General features: G+C 37.9%; 1 protein-coding gene across 2 annotated transcripts in view; it reads left to right on the top strand.

The window, feature by feature from the left end:
* The window catches only part of atp6ap1la (ATPase H+ transporting accessory protein 1 like a), a 98,231-nt gene that overhangs the window by 5,541 nt on the left and 74,173 nt on the right, over window positions 1–18,517 (top strand). Inside the window, exons 1-5 of one of the 2 annotated variants that reach the window (XM_062037943.1) lie at window positions 4,103–4,109; window positions 4,177–4,208; window positions 4,329–4,397; window positions 7,700–7,854; window positions 7,929–7,979. The exons of the other annotated variant lie outside the window; for it this stretch is intronic. Coding sequence (XP_061893927.1) covers window positions 7,936–7,979 — 44 coding nt within the window. The 5' untranslated portion in view covers window positions 4,103–4,109; window positions 4,177–4,208; window positions 4,329–4,397; window positions 7,700–7,854; window positions 7,929–7,935. Of the gene's footprint in view, window positions 1–4,102; window positions 4,110–4,176; window positions 4,209–4,328; window positions 4,398–7,699; window positions 7,855–7,928; window positions 7,980–18,517 lie in introns of those variants that run through there. 2 annotated transcript variants of the gene reach the window in all.

The following is an 18,517-nucleotide window of genomic DNA, read 5'->3' as shown; positions in this document are numbered from 1 at the left end:
TGCAAATCCTGTTCAACTTATATTCAATTGAATAGACGGCAAAGACAAGATATTTCATGTTCACACTGAGAAACTTAATTTTTTTCTGCAAATAATCATTAATTTAGAATTTAATGGCAGCAACTTATTGCAAAAAAGTAACAAGGTTTGCCGGTTTGAATGTTAAATATCACGTCTTTGCAGTCTATTCAATTGAATACACTGCAAAAAGTCAGTGGTCAAAAACAAGAGAAAAAAATACAAAAATGAGGGGTATTTTATTTGAACTAAGCAAAATTATCTGCCAATAGAACAAGAAAATTTGGCTTGTCAAGACTTTCCAAAACAAGTCAAATTAGCTAACTTCAATGAACCCCAAAATAGCTTAAAATAAGTATATTCTCACTAATAACAAGTGCACTTTTCTTGGTAGAAAAAAAAGAGAACTTTTTGCTCAATATGTTGAAAAATATTCTTAAATGAAGTAAATGCTAGTGCCATTATCTTGACATAATGATATGCGCTCGGCATTACATTTCTTGAAACCAGCAAACTTATACTAAAAACTAATTTATTGTTCTTAATGGAAAGGCAACAAGGCAAGCGCTTGTTACTCTCGGGGTCTCCTAGCCGCTCAGGCAAATCATATTGTCTAAAAATGCATTTTTCCATGGATAACATGACATCATTGCGCCAAGTGCATGCTCTTTCAGTCAATTAGTGCGCATATATACAGCCCGGCCCCCGGCCAAAAATGTTTTTATTGTCATTTTGAAGAATTCATCTGAATGTGCATGAACTATTTCTGTTCAAAATTGTTAGAAATGTAAAATATTTAAATATTAACTGTCAGTTTACTGTACTGTGCCAACTGTACTACTATATGAGTACCTATTTTCTATTGTTTCATTGAAAATAAAACAGCAAAGTCCATTTGGCTGTCATCTGTTTTAATTATGAGACACAATTGTGTCAAAGTCATGATTTTTTTTATTTCATGCTGGAAGTAAGAAATGATGACTTTAAAAAAGTAGTTTTCTACTTGTGAGTGTTGATGACACAGCTTTGCAACAGTTGATATTCTAGTTTCAAGCATGTTTTACTCAATATAGCTCATCAAATCTCAGCAACAAGCTGTAATATCTTACTGACATCATTTAGGAGCAAAACACTTAAAACGAGTAAAACACTCTAACATCAAATCTGCTTAGTGAGAAGAATGATCTTATCAGACAGAAAATAAGCAAATATCACCCTTATTTGAGATATTTCATCTTACTTAGATTTCACTTTTTGCAGTGAATATAAGTTGAAAAGGATTAGCAAATCATTGTATTCTCTTTTTATTGACTATTTACACAACGTGACAACTTCACTGCTTTTGGCTTTAGTACATGCTTACAGGCTCCGTTTACACTGCACGGCAAATTGGATATTTTTCGCCCTCAAGTGACACAAATCGGATCATTTTTTTGCCAGTTTAAACCCTCCAAAGTGCGGAAGGACGAAGGACTTCACCCGATGCGTTTGGTGGCCCGGAGACGTAGGAAGTCAAGTTGAGGTCGGCGGCTAGCGCGTCTGCTCTCCAACAAAGTCCTCCTGGTTGTGTTGCTGTAGTCCGCCGCTAATACACCGATCCCACCTACAACTGTCTTCTTTGCAGCCTTCATTGTTCATTAAACAAATTGCAAAAGATGTCCAGAATACTGTGGAATTATGAAATGAAAACAGAGCTTTTTGTATAGGATTCTACGGGGTACCATAACTTCCGTTACTCTGACTTCGTCACGCGCATACGTCATCATACCGCGACGTTTCAGCCGGATATTTCCCGGGAGATTTAAAATGTCACTTTATAAGTTAACCCGGCCGTATTGGCATGTGTTGCAATGTTAAGATTTCATCATTGATATATAAACTATCAGACTGCGTGGTCGCTAGTAGTGGCTTTCAGTAGGCCTTTAAATCTGATATTTTGGCGTGAGATTTGGGCCAGATCAGGAGGTGGTCCGAATTAGTTTGGAATCTGATCTTTTCAAATGTGAGTGCACTCTGAGCAGCAACGCGAGCTGAATGCAACTTTTATGTCGTCTTTGTTTGAGCTAACGCTGTTCGTGTGCGCAGGAAAACTGCCAAAGGAAGTGAATATGTCCTCACAACATCCGGTTTCGGCGGCGCTGTGTCACTGATCAAAGTCTTTTTTCGTCTGCCGAATTTTTGGCGCATCACTATTCAATAATGTGCAAATAATAGGCTATATGTAATAAAAATATATATATGTATATACGTGTATATATATATATATATATATATATATATATATATATATATATATATATATATACGTTAGGTCAGGAAAAACACAAGAGGCTATATCATCCCTACAAGCCTGTTTCGCAGGTTTTCCTGCACCTATATATATATATATATATATATATATATATATATATATTTCATGACTATAGTTTTGATCCCTTCAGTGACAATCTACAAAGTAGATTGTCACTGAAGGGATCAAAACTATGACATCTGCGAAGCTCATGGAGAGAATGCCAAGAGTGTGCAAAGCAGTAATCAGAGCAAAGGGTGGCTATTTTGAAGAAACTAGAATACAAAACATGTTTTCAGTTATTTCACCTTTTTTTGTTAAGTACATATATATATATATATATATATATATATATATATATATATATATATATATATATATATATATATATATATATATATATATATATATATATATATATATATATATACACTACCGTTCAAAAGTTTGGGGACACATTGAAATGTCCTTATTTTTGAAGGAAAAGCACTGTACTTTTCAATGAAGATAACTTTAAACTAGTCTTAACTTGAAAGAAATACACTCTATACATTGCTAATGTGGTAAATGACTATTCTAGCTGCAAATGTCTGGTTTTTGGTGCAATATCTACATAGGTGTATAGAGGCCCATTTCCAGCAACTATCACTCCAGTGTTCTAATGGTACAATGTGTTTGCTCATTGGCTCAGAAGGCTAATTGATGATTAGAAAACCCTTGTGCAATCATGTTCACACATCTGAAAACAGTTTAGCTCGTTACAGAAGCTACAAAACTGACCTTCCTTTGAGCAGATTGAGTTTCTGGAGCATCACATTTGTGGGGTCAATTAAACGCTCAAAATGGCCAGAAAAAGAGAACTTTCATCTGAAACTCAACAGTCTATTCTTGTTCTTAGAAATGAAGGCTCGAACACAAAATTGTTTGGGTGATCCCAAACTTTTGAACGGTAGTGTACCTTGATTCCTAAGAAATAGCGATCGTGTAAGGACGAGTAAAATGTGGCATATTTGCTTACATGTTACGTACGTTGCGTAAGTTTTTAAGTACGTTTTTACTTACCAGCCATAAAAAGATTAGAACCCTCCCAAATATATTCAATTATACATATAAGCCATTCACACATTTTACTTTTTTTTTTACATAAAAAGTCTGTGGAACGCTCTCCCTGACCACCTGAGGGCACCACAGACTGTGCATGCTTTAAAAAAAGGTTTAAAAACCCTTCTTTTAAAAAAAGCCTTTTTTTTTTATTTATTTTTTTTAGATATATGCATACTAGTTTTAGCTATTTGGCTGTTCTAGTTTTTATTTTTATTTATTTTTTATTATCTTTTTATTTTTTATACACTGTAGCACTTTGAGGTTGTTTACTCAATGTAAAGTGCTTTTTACAAATGAAATCTATTATTATTATTATTATTATTATAAAAAAAACAACTCCTAATTTTTAAGGTGTGGCGGCTTTTATTGTGTAAAGTAGTAGCAGGAGTAACTTCTTTATTCGTTTACGGACTCCGGTCAATTTCCTTTTGTCTTCACTTTATTGAACGGTGCATGCAAGTGATGTGGGGGCCACATTGGGGCCACATTTGGGCCTCCGTGTCTGTTAAAGATCACATTCCACTCGTAATCTAAACAGTCGGCTGGGAAAAACTGATTTCGGGAAAAAAATCCGAACAGGCCTGCAGTGTAAAAGTAGTCTTGAGTCACTTTATGGGAATGTTGAGGAAAAATGATCGGCATTTATTAACCATGAAGTCAACTTTTTCTTCCAGTGGCGCGGTACCTCCTGACCGTGGTGAGTACAACATACTCTCAAGTGTTCATTATCAGTCAAATTGAGTTTGAATGAGTTGTTTCCACAGATGCAGAAGACGTGGCTACAAAAGAACTGCGGGTAGGTTTATATTACATTTCCATTTTACAGTACGTACACTTGTCTGGAAGTAAATGTTCATTTCAACTATAAGACCTTTTTTAAAAAAAAGCTACTTTTGACTCCTTGTCGCCTGTTTAGTCTGCCGATGCACCGCGGAGGAAGTTACTTCAGACGTCCGGAGCTGGCGTTCCTTTCCCGCCCCTCAAGGTTCCGGTATCTCCAGAATGAATAATGACTAGGGATGTCCGATAATGGCTTTTTGCCGATATCCGTTATTCCGATATTGTCCAACTCTTTAATTACCGATACCGATATCAACCGATACCGATATCAACCGATATATACAGTTGTGGAATTAACACATTATTATGCCTCATTTGGACAACCATGTATGGTGAAGATAAGGTACTTTTTAAAAAATAAAAAATAAATAACTAAATTAAAAACATTTTCTTGAATAAAAAAGAAAGTAAAACAATATAAAAACAGTTACATAGAAACTAGTAATGAATGAAAATGAGTAAAATGAAGTGTTAAAGGTTAGTACTATTAGTGGAGCAGCAGCACGCACAATCATGTGTGCTTACGGACTGTATCCCTTGCAGACTGTATTGATATATATTGATATATAATGTAGGAACCAGAATATTGATAACAGAAAGAAATGGGGGGAGGGAGGTTTTTTGGGTTGGTGCACTAATTGTAAGTGTATCTTGTGTTTTTTATGTTGATTTAATTTAAAAAAACAAAACAAAACAAAAAACAAAACAAAAAAACCAACGATACAGATAATAAAAAAACCGATACCGATAATTTCCGATATTACATTTTAACGCATTTATCGGCCATCCCTAATAATGACCTCCGCCAAGGGCAAAATATGACACTTTTCAAGTTTGTTTTTGGGGGGGGGGTTGCAGATCCAAATGAATCAATGATCAATGATTGTTTTTGCCTGCCTGATCCAACAGATGGCGCTATTTTGTTTATTGCACAACGCTGCCATCAATGGACCGCTCATGAAATCTGTGGTGATATTTCCATTGAACGAGTCAAAGGGAATAGGTATTGCACGGTTACACCGTCGCTTCAGCCTTGGTGGAGGTTTGCACTTTACAGACTTCTATTCAACTTAGGGAATGTTTCTAAATGACATTCACTATATTGCCAAAAGTATTTGGCCACCTGCCTTGACTCACTTATGAACTTGAAGTGTCATCCCATTCCTAACCCATAGGGTTCAATATGACACATTTTGCAGCTATTACAGCTTCAACTCTTCTGGGAAGGCTGTCCACAAGGTTGCGGAGTGTGTTTATAGCAATTTTCCACCATTCTTCCTAAAGCGCATTGGTGAGGTCACACACTGATGACATCTATTAAACCAGGGGTGTCCAAAGTGTGGCCCCGGGGGCCATTTGCGGCCCGCAGCACATCGTTGTAAAAATACTAAAACTTTTTTTTTTTTTAAACATTAAAAAGTGGAATAAAAGAGCAAATAGGTGAAATGCAACGAGGAAAAAGTTGCAATATGTTGACTCTAATAACATCACTTTTTAAAATAATTTCTCAAAAAATGATAATGAATCAAAATCAATGTTGCTATGAATTATTGACTGATTTAAGGACAAAAGGACATAAATACAACAAAAATATGAAAATTATATTTTTAAAAAAACATGGTAATTATATACTATTACTAATTATACTAATTATTCTATTGATTGTTATAATAAATATACTAAACTAATTACACTATATATTATCTGAAGCTGATATAGAGATTTAAGTGTTGAATGAAAAAAAAAAAAGCCTTTTTATGAGTGGGGCACTTTTGGATCCCCAAGAATTTTAGTGGAATTTAATAAATTAATTAATTAATTTAATTTAATTATTTATAATAACAACTGTCTTTGCTAAAAAAAAACTAAAAAGAACAAGAATAATAAATTCTAATCAATTTTGCTATGAATTATTGACCTATTTAGGGATCCAATCACATCAAATATTCCACTTTGAAAATCTTTTTGGGGAAAAATATTTTATATATTTTGTATTTTAGCCCCAAAAACCAGGGTTTCGACAAAAAGCTCGTAAAATGTAAAAAAAAATAATAATAATGAAGTAGAATTAGAGATTCAAGGCTTTTATGAAAAAAATAATATATGACTTATTTTTAACCTTTTTTTAAGACTGAAACCCTTCTGGGTCCCTAGGACCTAACTTGAGGGAGCCCCAAAAATAAAATAAAAAAAGTGTATATTGTATTGGTTTTGAAAATGAAAAAATATCAAAATGGCCCCCGCGTGCTTTGATTTTTCAGTGTGCGGCCCTCAGTGGAAAAAGTTTGGACACCCCTGTATTAAACAGACAAAGAAGCAAGGAATTAAACAGACAGGATTCAATTGAGCTCAATTGAGGAGAAACGCCTGCGCTGTACTCTTTGTACGGTCCCCCACCACGCTCTGACGAAAGATTTTATTTGGACTTTCCCCGATTACATGGCAACAGCTGTTTTTAAAGGAAGGGGGGGTCGTAAACAGCCGTCGCCTTTGGTTACAAAACAGTTGAAAGAAAAGGTGCCTGGAGGGAGGTCTCTGCTTTGTAGATCTCGGGTCAAGACAAAATCTTCCCGTGGATTACAATACATCAAAGAAACCGACACCTTCACGTCGCTTCCCATCCTACGCAGTGGAGTTTTACAAGCCTTTTGATTGGTAAGATCAAAGACAGTTGTTGTCTGCTCGCAGGGAACTCATTGAAACACAACGTTTTGTGATAACTTAGTGTCATGTCTGCGTGATCATGTTTGGTTTTAGTTATGTTCGGTTTTGTTTTTGGACTCTTTGTGCACTCTTGTTTGTTTTGTCACCATAGCAACCCATTCGTTTCCACCTGTCATGTCGCGCACCTGTCTCACGCTTTGCACTCGCACACCTGTCACTGATCATGTCACTGCTATTTAAGCCTGTCTGTTTCAGCGGATCGTCCTGGTGACATTATCCTAGCATACCATGCTACTTCTGACCTCCTTTCTACCTCTGCTACCTTTCATTCCGAGCCACAGTTCCATGCCGTAGTTTTCATGCTGTTCCGTGCCAAGTACGTTTTTGTTTATTGTTCATAGTTTCTGCTTTTGTGCAAGTTTTGTTTCATTAGTCAAGTTTGTTCTCCGCGCCTTTTGTTTGCTTCCTTTTTTGTAGTCTGTTAGTGTTTAAAATAAAATATGTACTTACATTCACGCCTTGCCCGCGCCAACTTTCCTTTGCATTCCCGGGAAAACACAACACCCCAATGACCACCTATTGACACTTCGATACAATTATTCTGACACTGATGTTGGTGGAGAAGGCCTGGCTCTCAGTCTCCGTTCTAATTCATCCCAAAGTCGTTCTATCCGGTTCAGGTCAGGACTCTGTGCCCCCCACACCATAATTCCTCCTCCTACTTTTGGCAATACAGTGTATTTTCAGACCGATGTATTTAATCAATAACTTGGGCTCCTGCAGGTGTTGTCTAAGGGGAAGCCGTGCATCCTGTTCCAGGCCAGGAAGTTGTCTCTGCGCTACGAGAGACAGAAGCAGGTGGACCTGACCGAGCGAGCGTTTTCTCCTCACAAGGCCGTGGACACGACTCAGTCTGTGTGCCGCCAGGACAAAGCCACGTACGTCCCACGTGGAGCATTAGCATTTCCTCCGATCCGGTCCGACTCCTTATCAGTTTGTCTGTCCTCACCAGGCTGGTCATGACGTTTGGAGATGTGGACGACTTGAAAGGCCTTTCCATCAGGTAAAGACTGATCCGTCAGTCGCAGTGACTTCAGTTTTGGATTTTTTCCTAATCAATAATGAATGGTCCAGAGAAAGCTAAGATCCCTTAAAGGCCTACTGAAAGCCACTACTAGCGACCACGCAGTCTGATAGTTTATATATCAATGATGCAATCTTAACATTGCAACACATGCCAATACGGCCGGGTTAACTTATAAAGTGACATTTTAAATTTCCCGGGAAACTTCCGGTTGAAAAGGTCTATGTATGATGACGTATGCGCGTGACGTCAATGGTTGAAACGGAAGTATTCGGACACCATTGAATCCAATACAAAAAGCTCTGTTTTCATCCCAAAATTCCACAGTATTCTGGACATCTGTGTTGGTGAATCTTTTGCAATTTGTTTAATGAACAATGGAGACTGCAAAGAAGAAAGCTGTAGGTGGGATCGGTGTATTAGCGGCTGGCTGCAGCAACACAACCAGGAGGACTTTGAGTTGGATAGCAGACGCGCTATCCGACGCTAGCCGCCGACCGCATCGATGATCGGGTGAAGTCCTTCGTCGCTCCGTCGATCGCTGGAACGCAGGTGAGCACGGGTGTTGATGAGCTAAAGAGGGCTGGCTGGCGTAGGTGGATAGCTAATGTTTTTATCATAGCTCTGTGAGGTCCCGTAGCTAAGGTAGCTTCAATGGCGTCGTTAGCAACAGCATTGTTAAGCTTCGCCAAGCTGGAAAGCATTAACCGTGTAGTTACATGTCCATGGTTTAATAGTATTGTTGATTTTGTCGTAGAATTTTTGACCTTTTGACCTATATTTCTTGTCTTTTAAGAATGTCCGCTCATTTTCAATTCTCTTGTATTTTGTGCCATTGAGTGGACCAGTTGTGGGACAAAAGTGAATATTAAGTCGTGCCAACCTGTCTACAGAATGTGTTGACTGTCTAAAGGATTCGAGTTGTTATGGAACAGATAGGGAAAACAACAAGACATTGACGCACTCGATAAGGAACAATGACGCACAAGAGACATATAAAAAATGGCAGAAGACCGGAACTCGAGAGTGATTTTGGCTTGTGTGTGTCTTGTTTGCTCCGGAGTAACATGTGGTCTGTCTGCACGGCCAACTTAATTCAACCTGCACTTCTGATAATGGGTAAATAAATTTGTTGTACTAAACTACTTTTGTTGCCTGTTTAAGCTTCGGACAATCCACTACAATTTTCTGTCTATCCTTCCAGTCAGGGGTTTATTTATTTTGTTTCTATCTGCAGTTAAGCCCGATGCTATCACGTTAGCTCCGTAGCTAAAGTGCTTCGCCGATGTATTGTCGTGGAGATAAAAGTCACTGTGAATGTCCATTTCGTGTTCTCGACTCTCATTTTCAAGAGGATATCAGAATCAGAATCAGAATCAGAATCGTTTTATTGCCATTGTTTGAGAACGGGTTCACAAACTAGGAATTTTTCTTGGTGCAAACGTGTAACATAAAACACATACAACACATATTTGGTAATAAAAAGAGCTGTGACTGAGCTATCAGATAGACTTAGAAGGGATTCAAGGAATTCAAGGAGCTGCTGTTAGGAGTTATTGTTCATTTGCCTGATGGCCGAGGGGAAAAAACTGTTCAGGTGGCGGGAGGTGTGGGTATAGTATCCGAGGTGGTTTAAAATACAAATCTGTGATCCACAATAGAAAAAGGAGAGAGTGTGGAATCCAATGAGCCAGCTTGTACCTAAGTTACGGTCAGAGCGAAAAAAGATACGTCCTGCACTGCACTCTAGTCCTTCACTCTCACGTTCCTCATCCACGAATCTTTCATCCTGGCTCAAATTAATGGGGTAATCGTCGCTTTCTCGGTCCGAATCGCTCTCGCTGCTGGTGTAAACAATGGGGAAATGTGAGGAGCCTTTCAACCTGCGACGTCACGCTACTTCCGGTACAGGCAAGGCTTTTTTTTATCAGCGACCAAAACTTTATCGTCGATGTTCTCTACTAAATCCTTTCAGCAAAAATATGGCAATATCGCGAAATGATCAAGTATGACACATAGAATGGATCTGCTATCCTCGTTTAAATAAATAAAAAATCATTTCAGTAGGCCTTTAACGCTGCTACAGAAAGAAAGAAAGAGAGGAACAATAGGTGAGAGAGAGAGAGACAAAAAACTCTTCCAGAACTTTATAGATTTTGGGAAAGAAAGAGGAAGGGGGAGGAGAAATGATCAAAACACATTATATCTACACTGCAAAAAGTGAAATCTAAGTAAGATGAAATATCTCAAATAAGGGTGATATTTGCTTATTTTCTGTCTGAAAAGATAAATCTTTTTATGTTCGAGTGTTTTACTTGTTTTAAGTGTTTTGGTCCTAAATGATCTCAGTAAGATATTACAGCTTGTTGCTGAGATTTGATGAGCTATATTGAGTAAAACATGCTTGAAACTAGAATATCAACTGTTGCAAAGCTGTGTCATCAACACTCACAAGTATAAAACTACTTTTTTTAAAGTCATCATTTCTTATTTCAAGCATGACAAAAAAAAATCATGACTTTGACACAATTGTGTCTCATAATTAAAACAGATGACAGCCAAATGGACTTTGCTGTTTTATTTTCAATGAAACAATAGAAAATAGGTACTCATATAGTAGTACAGTTGGCACAGTACAGTAAACTGACAGTTAAAGGCCTACTGAAATGAATTTTTTTTATTTAAACGGGGATAGCAGATCTATTCTATGTGTCATACTTGATCATTTCGCGATATTGCCATATTTTTGCTGAAAGGATTTAGTATAGAACAACGACGATAAAGATTGCAACTTTTGGTATCTGATAAAAAAAAGGCTTGCACCTACCGGAAGTAGCGTGACGTTGTCAGTTGAACATATACGCAAAGTTCCCTATTGTTTACAATGATGGCCGCATGAAGTGAGAGAGATTCGGACCGAGAAAGCGACAATTTCCCCATTAATTTGAGCGAGGATGAAAGATTTGTGGATGAGTAAAGTGCAAGTGAAGGACTAGTGGGGAGTTGAAGCTATTCAGATAGGGAAGATGCTGTGAGAGCCGGGGGTGACCTGATATTCAGCTGGGAATGACTACAACAGTAAATAAACACAAGACATATATATACTCTATTAGCCACAACACAACCAGGCTTATATTTAATATGCCACAAATTAATCCTGCATAAAAACACCTACGTGTTTGTTATGCTAGCTCCTAGCTCCTCTGCTAGCTCCTAGCTCCATAGAACACGCCAATACAATTCAAACACCTGATCAACACACACAATCACTCAGCCCAAAAGACCGTTCACCTAACCCAAGGTTCATAAAGCTTATATATTTAAACAAAGTTACGTACATACGCAAAAAAAAGTTGCGCACATACGGTCAAGCGATCAAATGTTTAAAAGCCAAAGCTGCATACTCACAGTAGCACGTCTGCGTCTTTGTCATCCAAATCAAAGTAATCCTGGTAAGAGTCTGTGTTGTCCCAGTTCTCTACAGGCGTCTGTGTATCGAAGTCAAAAGTCCTCCTGGTTAGAGTCTCTGTTATCCGAGTTCTTCCATCTTGACTGCATCTTCCGGGAATGTAAACAAAGAAGCGCCGGCTGTGTACTGTTGTGGCTGACTACGTTCGAAAAATACGTCCATTTCGCACCGACAACTTTCTTCTTTGCTTGCTCAGCTTCCTTCTCCATAATGCAATGAACATGATTGAAACAGATTCACGAACACAGATGTCCAGAATACTGTGGAATTATGAAATGAAAACAGAGCTTTTTCGTATTGGCTTCAATGTGGAAGGCATACCCGTGTTCGCCGGTCTACGTCACGCGCATACGTCATCCTCAGAGGCGTTTCGAACCGGAAGTTTAGCGGCAAATTTAAAATGTGACTTTATAAGTTAACCCGGCCGTATTGGCATGTGTTATAATGTTAAGATTTCATCATTGATATATAAACTATCAGACTGCGTGGTCGCTAGTAGTGGCTTTCAGTAGGCCTTTAAAGCTGCAAGCAGCGTTGGTCGGGTCCGCATTTTGGCAGGTGCTAGTCCTAGGTGTCCCAATACTTTTGCCCAGTGGTAGTCCTGAGTGAGACCTACATAGAGGTTTTGGTTTCGTGTCTCTACGATATTCGTACTGGGAGTTAGAGGAAGTTGTGTCTGTGTTTTTTTCCTAGGTGCTGCGGCACAGTGGTTCTTTTCTTTGAAGGCTCGTAAAATCAAAACCGTAGCACTTATTACAACGCTTTCGCCAACTTTTAATCAGAAGGGTTCAATCTCTCTCCTGTAGTAGTTTGAAGACAAAACAACAAACGCGCTCCGAGGAGATAATGTTTGATGTTTGGTGACCGCTTTTTTAAAAAAAAATTGTTTTGAAGTGGGGATATCAAACTTCCTGTTGATTTTTGCTGAAGGATGTCAATCTATGAAATGTAGGTCTAAGTGAGACCTACGTATAGGTTTTTGTTTCATGTCTCTAAAACGTTCCTACCGGAAGTTACAAGCAGTTTTGTCTGTGTTTTCCTCTGAGAAGCAGTTTTGTCTGTTTTATTCAAAAATTGCGCTAGAGCCAGTCCCAGTTCCACCAGTCCCGATGTGTGTAAAAATTTTGGTGAGTTTTGAAGTATTTTAAGGGGGTCAAATTACAGCTCAAAGAGGCAAAAACTTGTGTTTTTAGTCATTTTTTGTGTTGAAGGGGAAATTGCCAACTTCCTGTTGGTTTTTGCCCGAGGATGTGAAATTATGAATTGTAGGTCTAAGTGAGACCTACATACAGGTTTTTGTTTCATGTCTCTACGACCTTCCTAGTGGGAGTTACAGGCAGTTTGTTTTTGTTTTTTTCCTAGGGGGCGCTAGAGCGCAATTTTGATTTTGGGGGTTTGTTTTGTTTTTTTTTTACTAAAGTGTGCTGTCCCAGTTTTTCTATGTGTGTATAAAATTTGGTGAGTTTTGAAGTATTTTAAGGGGGTCAAATTACAGCTCAAAGAGGCAAAAATTTGTGTTTTTAGTCATTTTTTGTGTTGAAGGGGAAATTGCCAACTTCCTGTTGGTTTTTGCCCGAGGATGTGAAATTATGAATTGTAGGTCTAAGTGAGACCTTTTTCACCACCATGGACCTTTTTCACCACCGCCGACCTTTTTCACCACCGCCGACCTTTTTCACCACCGCCGACCTTTTTCACCACCATGGACCTTTTTCACCACCATGGACCTTTTTCACCACCGCCGACCTTTTTCACCACCATGGACCTTTTTCACCACCGCCGACCTTTTTCACCACCATGGACCTTTTTCACCACCATGGACCTTTTTCACCACCGCCGACCTTTTTCACCACCATGGACCTTTTTCACCACCATGGACCTTTTTCACCACCATGGACCTTTTTCACCACCGCCGACCTTTTTCACCACCATGGACCTTTTTCACCACCATGGACCTTTTTCACCACCGCCGACCTTTTTCACCACCATGGACCTTTTTCACCACCGCCGACCTTTTTCACCACCATGGACCTTTTTCACCACCATGGACCTTTTTCACCACCGCCGACCTTTTTCACCACCATGGACCTTTTTCACCACCATGGACCTTTTTCACCACCATGGACCTTTTTCACCACCGCCGACCTTTTTCACCACCATGGACCTTTTTCACCACCATGGACCTTTTTCACCACCGCCGACCTTTTTCACCACCATGGACCTTTTTCACCACCATGGACCTTTTTCACCACCATGGACCTTTTTCACCACCGCCGACCTTTTTCACCACCATGGACCTTTTTCACCACCGCCGACCTTTTTCACCACCATGGACCTTTTTCACCACCGCCGACCTTTTTCACCTCCATGGACCTTTTTCACCACCATGGACCTTCCGGTTCATGTCTCTACGACCTTCCTAGTGGGAGTTACAGGCAGTTTGTTTTTGTTTTTTTCCTAGGGGGCGCTAGAGGGCAATTTTGATTTTTGGGGTTTGTTTTTTTTACTAAAGTGTGTTGTCCCAGTTTTTCTGTGTGTATAAAATTTGGTGAGTTTTGAAACATGTTAAGGGGGGCAAAGTAGTGCGCAAAGCTGCAGAATAATAATCAACCTTACAATTTCAATAGGTTCCTTTGTACCTGTACATGCGAACCCTAATAAAATCCACTTGACATTAACAACGGCAGGGAAGAGACGAGTAAGGAGCACACAGAGGGAGGAGTAACGAGGGCTGGGCGTGTCTGCATGTTTGTATAGTCCGTAAAATCCAGTAGTCTTCAGTCTCAACATGTCTTCCTCACCCAGGCTGCAGCTGTCCAACACCTTCTACGAGGCGTCAGGCCGGTGGTGGTACTCCTTAGACAGCCTCTCCCTGCTCTACAACGTCTCCGAAGAGGCCGCGTTCAACGCCAGCGAGGTTTACGCTCCGTCCTCTTCCTCCTACCACTGCGTGCACGTCAGCAGCCTGGAGCGCCACAGCGGCCTGCTGCGGCCCGGCGGCGAGCGCGCCCGCCGCTGGACCGTCACCTTCACGGACTTCCAGGTGACTTCCTCTTTGCCGTCCCCACCCCGGGTGCAAAACGCTGGACAGATTAGAATGTCGGTCCTCAGATTCAGGCGTTCAACGTGACCTCGGGGAGGTTCTCTGCGGCGAGCGACTGCACCACCTTCCTGACGCCGGCCATCTTGATGGGCCTGGTCACCTCGCTCATCCTGCTGCTGGTGCTGGCCTACGCCCTGCACCTGCTCCTCCACCTCAAGCACATCGAGCGCGACGACGACAGCAAGGCCGACGTCTACTTCCCGCAAGACCCGGAACAGTCCGAAGGCTGCTGTGTGGAAAGCCTAGCAGATAAAGATACTCCCTAAACATTTGAATGGGAGAGGCAGGATACTACTTACCGTCTTTTCCAAACTATACTATTTTCCTAAGCTTTGAACCCTGCGGCTTATACAAAGGTGCGGCTTATCTGTGGATTTTTCGTCGCTAACGGCTAAATCACGGAATTAATTAAGCCAGGGGTCGGCAACCCAAAATGTTGAAAGAGCCATATTGGACTAAAAATACAAAAAATAACTGGAGCCGCAAAAATTAAGTATTATATAAGTGTTATAATGAAGGTAACACATGATGTAAGTGTCTATATTAGCTATAGTAGCCTACTATCAAAATGACTTTAAAAGTCTTATATAAGTGTTATAATGAAGGCAACACATGATGTAAGTGTCTATATTAGTTATATTAGCCTACTATCAAAATGACTTTAAAAGTCTTATATAAGTGTTATAATGAAGGCAACACATGATGTAAGTGTCTTTATTAGTTATATTAGTCTACTATCAAAATGACTTTAAAAGCCTTATATAAGTGTTATAATGAAGGCAACACATGATGTAAGTGTCTATATTAGCCTACTATCAAAATGACTTTTAAAAAAGTCTTATATAAGTGTTATAATGAAGGCAACACATGATGTAAGTGTCTTTATTAGCCTACTATCAAAATGACTTTAAAAGTCTTATATAAGTGTTATAATGAAGACAACCCATGATGTAAGTGTCTATATTAGCCTACTATCAAAACGACTTTAAAAGTCTTATATAAGTGTTCTAATGAAGGCAACACATGATGTAAGTGTCTATATTAGCCTACTATCAAAATGACTTTAAAAGCCTTATATAAGTGTTATAATGAAGGCAACACATAATGTAAGTGTTTATAACAGCCTACTATCAAAATGACTTTTAAAAAAGCCTTATATAAGTGTTATAATGAAGGCAACACATGATGTAAGTGTCTATATTAGCCTACTATCAAAACGACTTTAAAAGTTTTATATAAGTGTTACAATGAAGGCAACACATGATGTAAGTGTTTATATTAGCCTACTATCAAAATGACTTTAAAAGTCTTATATAAGTGTTATAATGAAGGCAACACATGATGTAAGTGTCTTTATTAGCCTACTATCAAAATGACTTTAAAAGTCTTATATAAGTGTTACAATGAAGGCAACACATGATGTAAGTGTCTATATTAGCCTACTATCAAAATGACTTTAAAAGTCTTATATAAGTGTTATAATGAAGGCAACACATGATGTAAGTGTCTATATTACCTATATTAGCCTACTATCAAAATGACTATGTGTCACAGGCTGACACAACTCTTCATTGACAGAAATGTTGAAATGTAATATTTATTCTACACATTTTTACAACATTGTAAAACATTAGTAAAACTTCTCAGAGGGTGAGATAACTCCTGGAAATGACTGTCTTAGAATGGCCAAAGGTATAGATGTGTGTCCAAGTTAAAGGAAACATCTTCTTCTAATGGATTTTTTTTTACAATCTTTGCAAGCCGAGTAACGTTTGCTGTGGTCTGGAACAACGTGGAACTCAACTATGAGAAATGCAGCCAATATTACATCCAGATAATGTGTCATGAGACATGCAAATATAAACTAAATACACAGAGGACATAAGTAAAGGAAATTAAATGAGCTCTAATATAGCTACAAACGAGGCATGATGATGCAATATGTACATACAGCTAGCCTAAATAGCATGTTAGCATCGATTAGCACTCCAACAAGTCAATAACATCAACAAAGCTCACCTTTGTGCATTCACGCACAGCATAAAACCTTTGGTGGACAAAATGAGACAAAAAAGGAGTGGCATAAAACACGTCTTTCTGTGGCAGCGTCGGAGAAAGTAAAGAAACTGCGGTGAGTTCAAGGACCGCCGAATCTTGTAGGACAAAACGGTGCTCGCCAAATCCTCCCGTCAGTGAAGCATGTTTAATATAAAGAGTGGGATTTGTAACGATTAGGAAGGTTTGTGTCGTGTTTGTCCTCCCACAGAAACAATATTAGAAAATATATTTTCTCCTCATCTTTTTCCATTTTGATGTATTTTTGAAAAAGCTCCACTAGAGCGGCGCTAAAGAGCCACATTGGGCTCTCGAGCCTCGGGTTGCTGACCCCCCGATTAAGCAAAAAAATCAAACAATGTTCTAGGGTTTTAAGGTATACGGGTACTAATAAAGTAACGCGGTACTAATGAATTAAAAACCGTACTACACTGCTACTGCCTCTGAAAAATACTGGTGCTATTTTTTTTTTTAATCAACATCACGGCGCGCTGTCGTCATGACGTTCCGGGGCAGAGAGGCGCATGTTCGGCAACGCGAACGTGCAGAGTACTTACAAGCAGAGACCTTGTGAAGACATAAGATGCAGAATGGACGCATTTTGGCTTAAAAACAAACGATAAATGTGACGCTATAAACGCCGAAGAGATGCTTCAAAACATAGCTAGCTAACGTCCATTCTTCTTTGATTGCAGTAAGAAACATGTATTGATTGTTAAAATGAAGCCAATAATTATTATTTTTTGTAATCCCCTTTATTTTGTACGGAGCCCCTAAAGGGACATAGGGGGAATTAATTTTTTTATAATTTTGTATTTAAAAAAAAACAATTTTTTAGACATGTATCTCGTGCGCACGAGAAACTTTTTATAAAATTATTTTAAAAAAATAAAAAAAAATTGTAATTTTTTTTTTAGACATGTATCTCGTGCACACGAGATAGCTTCTTTTTATAAAATTATTTAAAAAATATATATATATATTATAAAAATGTTTTAATTTTTAAAATAATTTTATGAAAAGTTTCTCGTGCGCACGAGAAACTTTTTATAAAATTATTTAAAAAAAATTTTTTAAAAATATATATATTTTTTTTTTTACTTTTTTTTTAGACTTAGTTTCTTTTTATAAAATTATTTTGAAAAAAATTTATATATTATAAAAAATTTTTTTTATAATTTTATAAAAAGTTTCTTGTGCGCACAAAAAACTTTCTCATGCGCACGAGATACATGTCTAAAAAAAAAAAAAAAAAAAAATTATAAATATTTAAAAAAAAAAATTTTTAAATAATTTTATAAAGAAAAATTTTTAATTTTTTTTTTTAGACATGTATCTCGTGCACACGAGAACGTTTCTCATGTTCACGAGATAGCTTCTTTTTATAAAATTATTTTTAAAAAATATATATATATTATAAAAATGTTTTAATTTTTTAAATAATTTTATAAAAAGTTTCTCGTGTGCACGAGAAACTTTTTATAAAATTATTTTTGAAAAAATTTTTAAAAATATTTCTAATTTATTTTAAACTTTTTTTTTTTAGAGAGTTTCTTTTTATAAAATTATTTTGAAAAAAATGTATTTATTATAAAAAACATTTTTTATAATTTTATAAAAAGTTTCTTGTGCGCACGAAAAACTTTCTCATGCGCACGAGATACATGTCTAAAAAAAAATTAAAAATTAAAAAAAATTAAAAAATGTTTTTTTTCCCCCATGTCCCTTTAGGGGCTCCGTAATTTTGAGATTTTAAGTACCGGTACCAAAATATCGGTATCGGGACAACCCTATAATGTACTCACATGATCTACTTTAAGAAACTGTTCAAACTCGAAGTGTTGACAAAGAACAAGGGAGAAGAATCCTGATAAACTTTGTGAACCTTAT

The sequence above is a fragment of the Entelurus aequoreus genome, linkage group LG26 (genome assembly GCF_033978785.1).
Source record: "Entelurus aequoreus isolate RoL-2023_Sb linkage group LG26, RoL_Eaeq_v1.1, whole genome shotgun sequence".
Classification (NCBI taxonomy): domain Eukaryota; kingdom Metazoa; phylum Chordata; class Actinopteri; order Syngnathiformes; family Syngnathidae; genus Entelurus; species Entelurus aequoreus.
The sequence above is the reverse complement of the archived record's forward strand: the minus strand, read 5'-3'. Positions and strand labels throughout refer to the sequence as shown.